The sequence below is a fragment of the Drosophila simulans genome, chromosome 3L (assembly GCF_016746395.2).
Source record: "Drosophila simulans strain w501 chromosome 3L, Prin_Dsim_3.1, whole genome shotgun sequence".
Classification (NCBI taxonomy): domain Eukaryota; kingdom Metazoa; phylum Arthropoda; class Insecta; order Diptera; family Drosophilidae; genus Drosophila; species Drosophila simulans.
Genome location: NC_052522.2, coordinates 12,635,009 through 12,650,305, shown reverse-complemented (window position 1 = coordinate 12,650,305; position 15,297 = coordinate 12,635,009). Strand labels below are relative to the sequence as shown.

Genomic DNA, 15,297 nt, shown 5'->3' with positions numbered 1-15,297 from the left:
AGAGCTTTAGCATTTAATCTATAATAATAGAATTTCAGTATCTTGCAAATGCAAATAACTTCTATGTAACTCAGCACTTATTGTTTAAGAACAACAACAAATTTCTCTGCATCTGGTCTGTGCACTTTGGCCAACTTAGGCTTAGATTGTGTGAAATTCTTAGTTGCGGCTGCTCCGGGAACCACCCGTTGTTACCACCACCCACTTAGTAGCCCCGCCGAGGCTTTGAATTTATAAGTGCACTCCCCACAGTTCCGGCAATGTTCTCCTATTTTCCTCACTTTTCCAGGCGATGGAAAATGGCGTGGGTTCGTAGCAGGGGGGAGGGGGAGGGGGTTCGAGGCTGGTGCTCGTTCAGCCAACCAATAAACACGACGCTTATTTCGTTATAAGCTAAAAAGTCAATGATTGCATTTGCATTCTGTTAGATTTCTGCATCGAAATTATGCCAACGTCTGGCTCGACGGCCATCACCTACACCAGCGTCCTCCGATTGCGTACACTGAAACAAAACGATCTATATATTTGAAATTATTTTGTCAAAAAATACATCAAAGTAGGTATCATTAGGTTAAATACATTATTTAATATGAATAATAAAGTTATTGTTATTTTATGTAACTAAAATTTATATTTATTATTATTATTATTATATTATATTATTTATTTAAATTTAGACATTTACATTACATTGATATTGACAGTGAATTTAATAGATGTTTTATGTATATATTATTATATTACTTCATATAACTTTCTTAAGAAAATGCATTTTTTGGCTTGCTTTCATTAAATATTATATATGCTAATTATATATACCAATTTAAAACTTCTCTCAAAATAATATTACAAAATTTAAATTTAAATTCTAAGAATCTTTCATCTTGCCCTAACATCCTTTAATCGTATTTTTTATCCAAGTGTTTTTGGCCGTCTGTTTAGCCTGTTGTTGCCGGAAAAAGGGCTGTGGGTGGTGGGTGGTGGGTGGTGCTGTCACTTTCTGGGTGGTGGAGGATGTTCTATGCTGGGTGGGTGGTTGGCTGCAGCTCAGCTCGGCAGCTTGGCAGCCTCGGCAAGTGCAAAGGCCTTTTGCGTGGCAAGGAAATTAGAAATGGAAATTATTATCGTAATTCGTAATGTTGCTGCAACTGCAGTTGTTGTTGTTGTTGTTGTTGCTGCTGTCCGTTGTTGTTGTTGCTGTTGTTGTCTGCTGCTGTTGCTGTCATGTAATTACACAGCACCCAAACAACCCGAAGAGCGTTGATTGTCGTTATTAGAAGTAGTTTGCTGCTGCTCTTCTGCTTGGCTCCACTCTTGTTTTTGTTGCCCCAGCGAATCGTGCTTCGTCGTTCTGCCGCCGGATACTAGCCACCCCCGCCTCCCCTCTTCAACATCCTCTGACCCCCATTCGAAGGAAATTTATGTGGCGGAAGCACCCCACCCCCCCAAAATACTGAATGTGGTGCAAAATTCGACTACCAAGGAGACTAACTTGTCGTTAGAAGTCGGCAAATAGTTGTCCTTAAGGGAAAGTTCTCAAGGGTGAACTGAAGTCGAAATCACTACGTTTTATTTGCAATTCAATTTAAAGACATTGTGAAAATGTAAAGTTGTATCAATATTAAATATCTAATAAACAGAAATAACATATACCACTAGAAAAAATACAATCATTCAATAAAAAAAAGTCCTTTCTATTGAATATTTCTAGAATATATTCTTAAATAGTTAATAATAATTAAATAAAAGTATATAAAAGAATGGCTAATTAAACGCGCCAATATACATTGGCAAACTAATAATCGAAGAATTAATAATATTGGAAGGTAAGATGGTAAAAAATAAAACGGAGTCCTGTTTTGGTTCTAGATAGTTCTATACTTTTGAATGATAACTTCCACAGCCTAATCACTTCACTGTGGTTCATTGGCCCCGGATATGGACTATTTAATATTACCATGCAGAAGGGGTTAATAGTCGCCCAGGGACAATGACATTGCGTCGGAGGAGGAACCAAACGCCGGCAGGACGAGGCCTTAATATATATAGGCAAGAAGTGCGAACTTTAGCCAATCGATAAAAGTAGCTGCATATGCAATCGGGAGGGCCCGAAAACAGGGCCAAGCACTTCCGCTATCTATGTAAAGCAAAGGATTCGAAGAGTGAGTGGAAGAGGAAGTGGGCGGAGCCATTGAGGGGCTGGGTATCCTGGTGCAGCAAAGTTTGCCTATCGCTTCCGCTTCGCCGTGAAACGAAAGTGTTGTCTACGATTTCCAGCACTTGCTTAAGAACCTTAAAAACGAAACGGGAAGGAGAAATAAAATAAATTTAATTGCCTAGCTTGTTGTTGTTGAACCTGTTTGTCCTCTCGACTTAACCTGTTTTCCTGCCATTTTCTACCGCCAGCGAAATGGAAAATAATTTTACAACGGCCAACTGCCGAAAAGAACATGGAAAAGAATAAATTAATTCGTATTTGGCCGAAGCAATCGCCCCCGTTTTCCCAGACTTTATCTCTTGGTTTTCATTTCCAAGCGGATACCGTCTAATTGATTCAATTTGTATTCATTTTACATGTTTCCCACGATCTGGATTCGTAATTAATGAAAATCCCAAATTCTGATAAAAAATCATTTACATTTATATGACAAAATTGGAAAGTGGAAAAGCCGTGGGATTGCAGGGCAAAAAAAAATAATACTCAATCAATTCTGACGTTTTGAGGCGATAGCTTATCAACTTTGCAATATTTAATCAAACTCCTGATTAGATTACTTTAAGGCAATGAACACCAACAGGAGTCATTGGATTATTATAGAAAAAACATAAATTTACCTTTCAGTTCGCTTTTTCCACCAGCCAATGCAGTCTGCATATTTTCTATCGCTATGAATTCAAGAAGTAAAAGCGCTATATTGCATCTAAGTTCAGATGACACAGAATCATCTTCGAAGGTATATATAGTATTTTTATTTAAAGAACATAATTTCTAGCATTTATCTTTTTAGGCGAGTAATTGTGACTGCAACGATTTCGATGATAAAATGCACTCACAAATGGTACATGAAAATAAGCTAAGAGAGATGGAATTTAAATTGGCGATTGCCAACGAAAAGTTGGCCCTATTCGACGATAAAATTAAGGACAAAAACGAGATAATTGAGGCCTTAAAAATGTCTAACAACGTTTATAAATCAGATTATAAGGATAGATTGGATGCTCAGGCAAGCATAATTAAAAAACTAGAGGAGGAATTGTCAACCTTAAGAAAAGAAAAGTTAAACTCTAGCCAAGATCTTGAGACAAACAGCAATAAATCAAAGCTAAGATCAACAATTTTTTTTCTTAAAGAAAGCGAAAAGGAAAAAAAATTACTTATTTCTTCCCTCGAAGCTCAGATTAAAGAGAAGGCTAAAACGGAAAGAGAAAACTCACAACTTATTAAGTCCTTAAAGTCTCAGATAGGCGACAATGATGAAAAGCTAAAGGACAAACATGATCTTATAGCAACACTCGAAGCTCGTTTGAAAGAAAACGATAGGAAAAATATTGAAAACGAACATAAAATTCTCTAAGCGTTCAAATTTGTGGGATAATTTCTGAAGAGAAAGAATATAAATCTCTTATAGCATCGCTCAAAAATCAGATAGACCAAAAAAGCGAAACACTGAAAAAAAATAAAGGGGTAATATCTTCACTCAAGGCTCAAATAAAGGAGAATGATAAAATAAATAGTGAAGTAATAGCAAATCATAAGGCGGAGATTAAAGAAAAAGATCACCAAATTTATTATTTAGAACTGGGTCTAAACCATTTGCTACCTTATGGTGAAACTGAATGCTAATAAGGAAAGACTAAAAGAAACCCATAAGATTATATCATCAGAGGGTCAAAACGAACAACAAATTTCCAACGCTTTGTAAACAAATTTATTTAATAAAACATATGTATTAATTATACTATACTTTTATATCGCAAAGAAGAATATTGTACATTACAGCTTTATGTCAGCAAGGGGACGCCATCATGCGGGAATTTCAAGAACGACGGTGCTGACACCCTCGTGAAAAAAGGTCCTTTAAACCGCTATTCCCAAATACGGAAAAACATTTCCCCATTGTTCAACTTACTATAAAAAATTCAAAGGTCGTTCATTTTTTCGGGAAGTCCCCTTATTTATATTGCTAATCTTTTTTTGCAAATACTTCATCAAAAAATGGTTATCTTTCAATTAGATAATGGTAATAGTAACAAAAAAAATATATGAGCTGCATTATCAAGGGGTAATTTCCGGAGAATTTGCTTTTTATTACATTTGACAGCTTATCATTCAAGATAACCGAATACCCAAATAAACCTTTTTTCGTTTGCGGTTAGTCAGTGAGCATTAGCTGTTCGATAGGATGGGTAGCGCCAAACTTGAAACGATGACGGAATATTTAGGTTTAGAAGAAAAAACAACGATTTTTAGCTTGAACCCTTACTGTTTATATGAAATATTTCGCCAAATTCACAAAAACTGCGCAATCAAACAAACCAATGATATATTTTTAAAGTACAGTGATCTTATAAACTTTGCTATTTGCTGTGATCATCTCAACAAGGCGTTCAAAAAATGGAGTCTTACTCTTTATAAGGAGCTGTGTATTGAAAACACATTCCTCAATACTTCCATATGCATAGAGATTAATTTCTCAAACCTTCATTCGCACATGTATGGATTGTCGAACAATGAAAAGAAAATGTTCTGGATTAATTTCAAACATCACATTATGGAGAACAAACAACTGGAGTCATTAAAGGTAATTTACGAACCAACACGTTACTGGAGTGATTACTTAGAAAGATTTGAGGAGCTCATAAAATCGGTTTATGGCAAGCCAAAACTAAGGGAGCTCTCTATGAACATAAACGGTACTTAATTTTTTTAATTTATTTTTTTTTTTTTTAGTAATCAATAAATCAATTCTTTTAGGATTCAGCCTTGAGATCGTGCCGCAGATCACTCAGCTAGAGAAACTAGAGCTGAATGTTCGATTGGATTCCAGAATCCTGGTCGAGCTGTGTAAACTGAATCCAAACCTACGAAAACTCACGCTAAGAAATTCCGAAATATTTGGCAGGTTATCGGATATAGTACCTCATTGCAATCAACTGGAATATCTGAGCTTTGTGATGAAAGAGGTAGATGCATCCGAGTACGCAGCCCTGGCCAATCTGCCGCAACTCAAGGCATTAATTCTGTGTGGCGAGCATCTCGAGGGATCGCTGGTGAAGCTCTTTAGTCGTTTCCAGGAACACCAGCAGATCCAGAGCATATGCATCCCAGAAACATATGTCAGCAACGCAGAGGCCATCGCCTTGGCATCCATTGGCTCAGTGGTTTCAATCAAGTGCTGTTTGCGGGATAAATCGTTCTATTCGGACTTGCCCTTAAGCGGAAAGCTTACTAATATCTACATTCTGGGTCACCCCATGCAATATAATCCAGACAATCCGTATTACAATGAGAAGGAGGAGGATTTCCTCAAAGTGACTTATAGGGCACATAGACCGTTAGCCGTCACTCGTGCGTATTATCAATATTGGCAGACCAAAGATCCAAAGCTATTGCAATTGGCCTTCGACGAAGATTATCTGCATGCACATCGTCTCCATTGCATAGGCTGGTATGATGCCAATGTTTTACCAGCTACAATGCAAAATTCATCAGAACAATTCTCGGTCTCTATCGCCGGGATTGTGCTCAATAAAAAGGTATCGATTTCCGATGCAGAACTTGCCGTTCTGGCTTCCATACCCACGCTTACCACCATTCGATGTTCATTTGTTCAAATAGAGCAGATAATCGCGGTTAAACTGCAGCAACTTGATGCGATTACAGATACCGCAAATCGAGTGGATAAAATTAAAACCGAATTTTGCCATATTCGTTTCGTCCATAGCCACGAATCTGTGACCCTCGTACTGGAAGTCTTTGTACAAAGCATGCTGAGTTATGGGAGTATCCTTGCCCCTCTTGCCAATTTAAGAAATTTGAAACGCCTGGAGATAAAGGGAAAAATTATGAGCGGCTCATTGGTGGAGCTCTTTAGGGCTTTGGGCGCCTTGGAGAAACACACACTGCAAGAATTAGAAACTGCATTCCTTGACCCAGAGGAACTCGAAGAGGTGGTAAAGATCAAGAGCTTGAGGATACTTAAAAGTGGTTTCTTTTGCTCAAGACATATAAGTGAACTAGCCAACTTAGAGCAACTTGAGGAGCTTACACTTACCTTTCATCCGCAGGGATCTCTGATAAAGTTGTTCGGTGTCCTGGCCTCCAAGCAGCCTCAAGTACTCAAAAGACTCGTCATTCAGAAAACAAAACTTACTCACCAAGAAGTTGGCCACCTTGCTGGCATAAGATCCTTGGAAAGCCTTCAGCTCGGTCTGCCCGAAGTGAAATATTGGGAACAGCCACCAAAAGATACAAAAAATCAGGCAGTCGTGAACTACTGTCAAAAGTGTCGGCTGGTCCCGGGTTCATTCGCATATGAGAACCAAACTCATCAAACTGACATTCATACATTGATAACTGCGGAAGATGAAGAGCCCTTGGATGCTCAGTTTAATTTTTTAACGCAATTGTACGGCACCTTGACTCCCACGCACTTGGCACTCTTGGCCAATTTACCAAATTTAAAAGAATTAAAAATGTACCTTAATTACAATACACAAGATGCGGCGTACCTATTGAACACTATAGCCTTGCAGTACCCTGAAAACTTAAGAACACTTGCATTTGCATCTCAGAACCTTAGGTTTGTGTCGCTGTTCAAGGATTTGCAATCCTTCGAATGCATTGTTAGCCACATGAAAGATATCGAGTATATATCTCAGCTAAGAAATCTGACAGACTTGCAGATCGACAATCCTCTTGGTATATCCCTGTGGCAGCTTCTTAAGGAAGTGAAAGTTTTAGAGAATCTTCAGTCCTTAATTCTGGATAATTCGAATCTGGAATTTTTAGAGCTGGTTGAAGTAACAAAACTTAGTTGGCTGAAACGATTACGACTCGGTCTGGCCAAGAAACAGTTCATCTTTATGCTAATTCGATTGGAAGATCTCGAAGTCTTGGAAATTACATCGACCCATTACGCAGCGGAAAATGAAAGCAACTTCCTTTATTTATTTCTAATAAGGTGCAAAAATATTAAATCAATATCTCTTTATCGGTTCTACGATTTTCTCAGAAAGGATTATGTCAATGGAACACTTAATCATATTAAGCTGTTTCGGAATCCCTACGAGCACCCGCCTTTCAAATTGCGTGGAGTTTGGTCTGACTTCAAAAGATTCAATCATGTAAGATTTTGGTTGCCTTATTTGCAAATATATCTTGATTTTTAACTTTATTTTTAACTTTTTTTTTAGTTGAACTGCTATAATAATGAGTTTATGGAACTGAGGCGGCAGGATGGTAGCTATCAAAGTAGTGATGAATCTGATGAAGACTAATTAATTTATAATATATTTAATATATTTATTTCATGTATATAAACAGAGCATGTATTGTTCATGTATTATTCAGAGCATTTGTGTAACAACTTTATGTATCTTACATTAAATTTACAAAATAAAAATGGCATTAGCATCACTCTACCGGAAATTTCGTTTATAGCGTCGTCGAATATCGTAAAAGGAAACCATAAAAAATATCCCAGGGTGATGCCACATATGTCCTATAAAAGGGATGTTTTTTTTAAGTGTTTCGCAGTATGGAAAAACTTACTATTGATAAAAATTTCCCAAATGTTAATTTTTATGGCGCCAAATGCTGTGTCCTTTGAAAATCTACAACACATTTTACATTCTGTAAAACATTTCAAAAATTTCATTTGCTTTACATTTCTTTTTTACGTTTCATTACAAAACATTTTCCGGGTCAAATTCAATGTAGATGGTTTCTCGCAACGAAATTATTATTATATCTAAACAAATTTAAATTTTGGTAGGAACAGATTTCTAGGACAACCGTTATCACGGAATAAAACAAATAGGAAATCTTTTTAAATATTTCTATGTTAACATTTATTTAATGTTTCTTTTTTATATTTTCTTTTCTAAATGGTACACAGAGGTTTTCATTACCTTCCTACCAATTTAGCCAAATTAATAAAAGTGAGAGCAACAAATTATGTTTAGACCAGCTTTTGCACTTGATGGCTTATAATGCTTACAACACTTATCGTATCCGACATTCATTTAACTCACATACTTACACATATTACAATGAAATCAAAATATTATTTATTACCCACCCACTGATGTGGGTTTCATTGTGTAAATTTATTATGATTTCCTGCATATGCAACAATCAATTCTCACACTTACAAAAATAAACAGGCATTTTTCAATTATTCGCCAGCACATCCATTCACACTAAGCATATGATCTGAGTCAACAGGTTTGTAATTTGAAATCCATAGCACTTGCTTTGAGTATACATATACTCGGAGATTAATATTTGGATTATAGATTCTAGGCTCTAGAACAGCTGAAATCAAACCGAAATCACAAAGTACCCTATACAGTTTATAGTTATAGATATATAGTAATTAGTACAGTGGAGTAGTATTGCCTATAGTTAGAATTTGCGCTTGCTTTTAATTGGAATCATTGTTCACATGTGTTTTTCTTGAGCATTGTGTATATATACTCGGAAAATCTGACATTTTACGTATTTAATTAGTCACATCAAAGCGCTAGAAAAATGATCATCATTAAATGTGCATTACTTTATTTGATTTAAACTGTTTTGTTGAGACTTTCAGTTGGTTTTACTCATTTAACTAGCCAAAAACCTATTGACTAATGAAAATTATTGTTCGCGGGCATGAAAAGACGAACAGTGAAGTTAATAAATGTGGATGCAATCAATTTCCTGCTTTCTAGCAACCATTTTTCAAACTCTAAATATCTGACACTTCTTCGGAGCATTCAATTTAGATTTTAGGATTTGCATTTGAAGTCAACGGAATCTTGTTTATGTAGATATGGCTGTGTAGAATGTGTCGCATGGAGTCTTTCCAAGTCTTATTCAAATATCGCTTAGATATTTTCGAGCAGTGCGTCCGGCGTCTGAGGATCTGTGGTCATCTCGTCGCTGATATCGCCCACCGAACTGCTGACCGTGGACAGGATCGATGATATGGTGGCGTTGATCACCTCGGCACTTCCGCTGGCCACCGTGCTGGCGAGCGCCAGAGCTGTGGTGGTGATAACGGTGGCCAGCGCCGGACTGGCGGTGCTGGTGGTGGAGCTAGAGCTACTAAGCGTAGCCAGCGTGGTGTTGAGCAGTAGTGGCCCCAGCGTTGTGGCCCCCGTGGTTGGTGGACTCATGGTGCTGGTGCTAGTCAGCGGCAGAGGATGTGGTAGATGACCATGTCCATGCCCGTGACCATGGAACTGTTCCAGCATCGAGGCGGGCACGTAGGGATATGTGGGACACGGATTCACCAGCTGCGGTCCCAGCATACTCTCGAAAACGTATCCAATCAGAGAGCCCACCGTCAGACCAACATTATACGACAAGGTCATTATATTGCCAGTGACCTCCTTGAGTGTTCCCGGCACCTTTGCCGGTGCCAACATCATGGGCAGGCTGCCCGCCAATCCATTCGTGATGCCCAGAGCGATGGTGAAGACAAAGGGCGCCGTCTCGCCGGAGATCACGGGACGCTGGCGGGGAGCACAGCAGAGGAGCAGGAGCGGCACCAGCACAATCCTTAGTCCCGACAGCAGGATCAGTTGGCGGCGCGACCATGGATAGGGACTGGCGGCCAGGATCTTGCCAACCACGTCCGACGTATTAAAGCAGAACATCAACAGCACGGGCATCCAGGAGCGAAGGGCACATGACTGCACCTCAACCTCGATACCCGGATACAGCGAGAGGGTCACACAATAAGCCAAGGCGATGCACACCATGTGCGGGTAGATCACCTGGGCCACTCGCCATCGGGTCACGAATCCCTCGCGGATGTCACCCAACTTGCTGGGCCGACAACGACGTGGTGTGATAACGTGCTCCACCTAGAATATTGGGTTTAGTCAATTGACATTCTTGACATTCGTAACAATGAGATTGCACCTTGAAGGCCACCGTCGTGGGCGTTGTAGGCTCCTGAGCTGGGGGCGTGGCCGGAAGTTCGGGCAGCTGTCCAAGGGCTTCAATGCTACTCTCGCCGGCAGTCGGATTGGATAGCTCGTAGACGGGATTGCTAAAACTAAGGGTATTTCCAGTGCCTGGAGGTCCAACCGATGTGGTCGTGGTGTGGGTTCCGTCCATCGATAGCACCCCATATCGAGTACTACTTGGAACTCCATCAATCTCCTGCTAAATTGCACAAAGAAATGCGATCTTGTATTACCCACGTAACAATTCACTTGTTCCCGAAAGGCGAACTGTTATCCTCAAGGAAAATTCATGTTTTGATTAGCACACTCACCTCATCCGGCCGCAAAACGATCTTGGAGCAGGCCTCCACATGGAACCGCACAAACGGCGAGTTAATGGTGGCCACGTGCAACAGGTAGCTGAAGAGTATGTAGAGCGTTGAGGTCAGAAAGAAGATCACCGTGGACACGCGATCGTTGTTGATCAGCAATTTGGTAACGACCCGATTGGAAGACACCAGGAAACCGGCGATACTCTCGCCGGCCATCACCGCCTGGGTATACTGCTTGGGCAGCATGGAGGCGAATCCATAGAAGCTCGACTGCTGCACAGTACATCCGATGGCGGTCAGGGCAACAGCTGACATATTCACCAGATACGCGGTATTGGTGGCGAACATGTGCCAGGCCACCTCGCACACTGCGACGAAGATCAGCGTGGTGAAGGATATCATGTAGCCGAAGAGCACTCGCGATTGGAACGGCGCCACCGATAGCACAATGTTGTTCATCAGTACGGTGCCGAAGGCCACGAAAATGTACGTCATCGACATGTCCAGGGCCACCGGGCGACCCGGGAATCGTGCCTGCCAGTAGTCCGCCGCAATAATGAAACTGCAAGGCAGTAAGATGATTAAATAATATTTAAGATAGCTAAAAACTATAATGCATTTAAAAAAATAATAATAATGTATTTTAGGAAGATGGATTTTAAAACTATAAAGAATGTTTAAGAAAGGCACACAAAATGTGTCTAATAATTAATAATAATAATAATATGTACAGCTCACCTATTGTAGGGCAAAACAAAACCAATGCCCGCTGCCAGTAGAGCCAGGTAGACGGAGTGCCTCTGATCCTTGGGGGCACGATTATCGAACTCCGGGCTGTCCATGCTGCCTGGACGCCTCAGGCCGGATCCGGTTGTGGAATGACTGCTCCTCGAACGCCCGGAACCACGTCCGTCCAGCGGCTCATAGGTGGTTTCCTGGCCACCAACATCCATGATGTTGTACTCTTGTTTACGCGACGATTTCCGGTGGCAAATCCTATTTAATTACTGCCTGTGGTTCTTGCACCTTGGCATTATTTTCCACTTTGGCCACCTAGTGGGCGTGAGTTCTGCTCTGATGTTTTGCCTGCCGTACTTACATACATATAGGGTGCAAGTTCGTCATTATACACAAATCGATAAACAAAAAAAAAAAACAGACGCAAGTGGCTGAGCAATTAGCCACTTGGCATTTTTATAGCACCAACTATCATCTGATTTGGCGGTTACGCCCTTTAATTGAACTGAATTCAATAGCACATTCACTATTTACAGGATATATTTCAACCGCTTTTCAAGAGACATCTGCTTGCCATTCCTTGCCTGTCAAAGTCCTGGCACCAATTTCTCACCACGCCCGCCACTGCGCATGTGGCGTATGATTGATTTTCTACAACTGACCAAATCAGCCTGTTGTTGTTTAGTCGGCTAACTGGAATTGAAGTCTACTTTTGAATGAACATCTTCTTCTTTTGTGCCAGCATGACCGCATTCGAGGTGGCTATAAATCCAAAGAGGATAATTTATAGCGAAATAGATTTTTACATCACAAGAATTTTAAATTTTCCCGAAAATGAAGCCTCCTTGAAAAATACATCAATTCACATTTTTTAAGGCACAGTTTATTTTATACGTATATTTTTGAATATACATAGCAGAGCAAAAATATACGATTTATATATGATTTTAATGATGGATTTTTTTACGACAGTTCTAATCTCGAAGGAACCCCAAGGAATTCTGTCTGATCCCTGATCAATTCTCCGATGAACCCCATTAAAGCCAGACACTGCAGCTTAATCATTTTTTTATAATAAATTGTTTATATATTATAACGAATAAAATAGTACTGTTCTTCTCATATAACAACAAGTTGGTTAATGTTATGTTCACATATAATAATACAATTTATCAAGCCGAAAGAGCAAAATTCTAATTTTGTGACCAGATATCAAAGCATATGAAGAATATGCTGCTTATGAAAGAATTTAATTAGCAACAATTCCAAGCAATTATTCCAACCAAGCACATTTTAAATGCCCGAAAACAACAAGAATTTCGTATAGATTAGTTTCTTATCGAGTTTCCTCAACGGAATGAACAGTAATTACTTAGTTATTTAGCATTTCTTCGTAAGGGAATATAGTAAGCAGCTTCTTTTAGTGATTTTTTTTCGATGCATCATCATAACTGGGTGGCAAGTTCTATTGATAAGACAGAAAAAAAAGGTTAGTCATTTTTCAATACAATGTTCCACATCTTACTTACATTATAAGAAGGTGGTAAATCATTGTTGCCTGATCCACTGGGCCCGCCTTGGTTGTAGGGTGTGTTGTAAGCACTTGCTGCAGCTTCTGCTTCTTTGGAATCTGTTAAAATAGAAAACAATCCATTTTGGTAGTAAATATTCTCGAGCTCCATATACACAGCATAAAATTTACACCATTGCGATTCACCTCTTACAATTTATGTTTACGGTATCAGAGCTGGAACCAGCACAACACACATGGGTCTTTGAATTGGATAGAAATAATGATGGGTGCTGCCGAATCTGGCTACTATTGGTTCGCATTTTGTGGGTAGTAAAGAAAAAGTTAAAGAAGAAACCATTAAAAGTCACTAAACGAAATGGGGTAGACTAGACTACTTGAAGACTCGGCTTTTGTTAGTAATTAGCTTTGGGTAACATTGAAACAATAAATCTTACTTGTCGGGATGGCTATTTGAGGTACAGTAGTTTGCTTTTAATTACACTGTAAAATAGGTCAAAAGATAAATGCTTTCTTTTAGATTCGGAAAATAATTTTGTTTTATTAGTAATAGGTTAATCGTTATTTGGATATTAGGTGAGAAACCTGATAAGGGAATTCAGAAATGGAAATAAACAAATATAAACACTACCAAAAAATAAATATTACACCGTAAAATGAATTATGCTAACAAATCATTTATTATTTGGACAAATTTAATAATTTTGTAAGTCGGAAAAATAAACAGAACGAATGCTTCTGAATGGTTTTTGGATGCCTCTTGAATACTTTGAGCGTCCGAAAACAAAAGGTCCTTCATGATACTTCAATTAAATTCTTGATAACATTTAAGATCTTTAGATGTTTCGACTAAGATGTCTTTTTGTCTTTTGCTCATATTTTTTTATCTTTTGCTAGAATAAAACCAATTTAGAAATGTGCATTGTGGGAGGGAAATGTTAAGGAAGTGATGGACGGGTTGATGAGTTCTACTCACTTCCAGGGGGCAAACTGAAGCCCATAAAGCTGGCTCCAGATGCGGCGGCTCCTCCAGCTGCTCCTGCTGCTTGTTGTCCGGGTGGCGGTGGTCCACCTGGATAGCCATTTGGATTCCCATTCGGTTGCTGAAATCCGGGGGTGTTAAATCCGCCAGGAACATTGCCGTATCCACCATATGGCTGTGGACCATTGTACGTCTGAGCCGGAGCAGCGTACGGCGGTTGAGGTGGACAATTCGGCGCACATGAAGCGTACGGCGGAGGTTGGACGTATCCACCGGCCCATCCTTGTGGCCCATAGCCCGGCTGCTGTTGTTGCTGCTGCGGCGGCGGCGCTGAAAAACCATACCAATTGGGTTCATTCGACGACGGAGCCTGCGGCTGTTGCGGTGCTGGTTGGTGAGCAGGTGGTGCTAAGACGAAAAAGAGAGGAGTGCCCCATTGGGTTAAACGAAGCGAGTGCGTAGCGTGAATTTCGTGGAGAAGCCAGGTTGCCAATTCGCGTAGCGGTGCCAGAACAAAAGCCGAGTATTGATTGGGTAAATTGTACGTGCGTTAAACTTACCGATACCCGGATACGGCGGCGGATTGTCGCTCATAAAGACCGTATTCGGCGCAGGGCCGCTGAAGGCGTCATGATGCGGCAGCCAGCCATAGTAGCCAGGTGGTGGCTGATATGCCGGCGGTGGTGCCTCATTCCAGGATCCAGCCGGCTGATAGGGTGGCGGATCATCACCAGCCAGACCACCGCGGTGGTAATTGTTCATCGCCGTTTTGGCAGAGCGCAGTAGAGCTTGACCATATCTATAAAAAAAAATTGACTTGTTAATTGAACATTCTATATTCTCTCGAGTCTATTCTGTAGTTAGACTGGCGAGATCCGTCTAATTAGTTTTAATTTGGGTCTACAATGCACTTACTCAATTGCGCCGCCTGCCTTGAAATGGAGCTTGAACTTGACCTCGCCCACGTAGTTTCCATTTGGCTGAGCGCGCACCTTTCCCTTGATGTAGTTGGCCCCAAAAACCGGCTGTTCGATTTCCACATCCGAAAGAGCAACAAACGGGGCACTGAACGATTGCATCGAATCCGAGGACTTCTTGCTATTAAAGATCATTCGGTGGGAGGTGAGATAAATCCTGCCGCCTTTGGAGCCCTTGAAGATGGGATTGTCCTGACCGGAGAACTCCATGGAGACACTGTCGCTGTGGAGCAGTATGCTGAAAGTGTAAAAACAGTTAATTTGTGTGCCATATTTCTATCTTATCGCTGGAAAATAGGATAATTTCCTTTCAAATCGGCAGCCACACGTCAGTGTTTACATTTATGACGTCAGGATGTTCAGCATTTTCAGTGTTAATTAAAGGACTTTTCCGGTAACTTACTACTCTCCAGCATGGATGAGCACGCCGTTGTTGGCGTGAGCCGTATTAACCGACATGTCTCTTTAATTTTCCAACTGTTTTGAGTCCACAAAAATTTGCACAAATTTCACACAACTACGTTTTGTTTTTCTAGAAAACTGACGACAGCTGATGATTCATAGTGAAAAGTGTGG

General features: G+C 40.2%; 4 protein-coding genes and 1 long non-coding RNA gene across 14 annotated transcripts; 3 read left to right on the top strand and 2 right to left on the bottom strand.

Moving 5' to 3' along the window:
- Positions 1-2,846: 2,846 nt before the first annotated feature.
- On the top strand, positions 2,847-4,120 carry LOC6737882 (uncharacterized protein PFB0765w). Its single transcript, XM_016174487.3, is given in 4 exon segments — positions 2,847-2,954; positions 3,009-3,561; positions 3,564-3,819; positions 3,821-4,120. Coding segments are annotated over 4 exon segments (978 nt in total). The 5' UTR covers positions 2,847-2,888; the 3' UTR covers positions 3,924-4,120.
- Positions 4,121-4,345: 225 nt separating this feature from the next.
- Positions 4,346-7,540, top strand: LOC6737881. Its single transcript, XM_016169656.3, has 3 exons — positions 4,346-4,914; positions 4,976-7,347; positions 7,417-7,540. The coding sequence occupies exons 1-3, from the start codon at positions 4,404-4,406 to the stop codon at positions 7,498-7,500; spliced, it is 2,967 nt and encodes a 988-aa protein (XP_016031665.1). The 5' UTR covers positions 4,346-4,403; the 3' UTR covers positions 7,501-7,540.
- Positions 7,541-8,046: 506 nt separating this feature from the next.
- LOC6737880 (equilibrative nucleoside transporter 4) lies at positions 8,047-11,866 on the bottom strand. 2 transcript variants are annotated; one of them, XM_016171411.3, is made up of 4 exons: positions 11,232-11,866; positions 10,494-11,055; positions 10,136-10,378; positions 8,047-10,077 (listed from the first exon to the last, which is right to left on the bottom strand). In XM_016171411.3, the coding sequence occupies exons 1-4, from the start codon at positions 11,444-11,446 to the stop codon at positions 9,094-9,096; spliced, it is 2,004 nt and encodes a 667-aa protein (XP_016031664.1). In that variant the 5' UTR covers positions 11,447-11,866; the 3' UTR covers positions 8,047-9,093. The 2 variants fall into 2 exon arrangements, with proteins under 2 accessions (XP_016031664.1, XP_002084708.1); XM_002084672.4 differs by having other exon boundaries at positions 10,136-10,381; positions 11,232-11,857.
- Positions 11,867-11,894: 28 nt separating this feature from the next.
- On the top strand, positions 11,895-12,494 carry LOC120284745. The gene is made up of 2 exons (XR_005543965.1): positions 11,895-11,989; positions 12,204-12,494. It is a non-coding gene; the product is annotated as an uncharacterized LOC120284745 (long non-coding RNA).
- LOC6737879 (WW domain-binding protein 2) lies at positions 12,293-15,295 on the bottom strand. Of its 9 annotated transcripts, none has more exons than XR_005543962.2 (7): positions 15,125-15,295; positions 14,660-14,959; positions 14,305-14,543; positions 13,739-14,152; positions 13,200-13,245; positions 12,761-12,861; positions 12,668-12,696 (listed from the first exon to the last, which is right to left on the bottom strand). XR_005543962.2 is itself a non-coding variant. In XM_016171408.3 (6 exons), exons 1-6 carry the CDS (start codon positions 15,178-15,180, stop codon positions 12,652-12,654), a joined length of 1,155 nt encoding a protein of 384 aa, XP_016031661.1. In that variant the 5' UTR covers positions 15,181-15,295; the 3' UTR covers positions 12,293-12,651. The 9 variants fall into 9 exon arrangements, 5 of the variants coding, with proteins under 5 accessions (XP_016031661.1, XP_016031660.1, XP_044778805.1 ...); XR_006541724.1 differs by lacking the exon at positions 12,668-12,696 and adding an exon at positions 12,956-13,050 and having other exon boundaries at positions 12,844-12,861; XM_016171408.3 differs by lacking the exon at positions 13,200-13,245 and having other exon boundaries at positions 12,293-12,696.
- Positions 15,296-15,297: the final 2 nt, after the last annotated feature.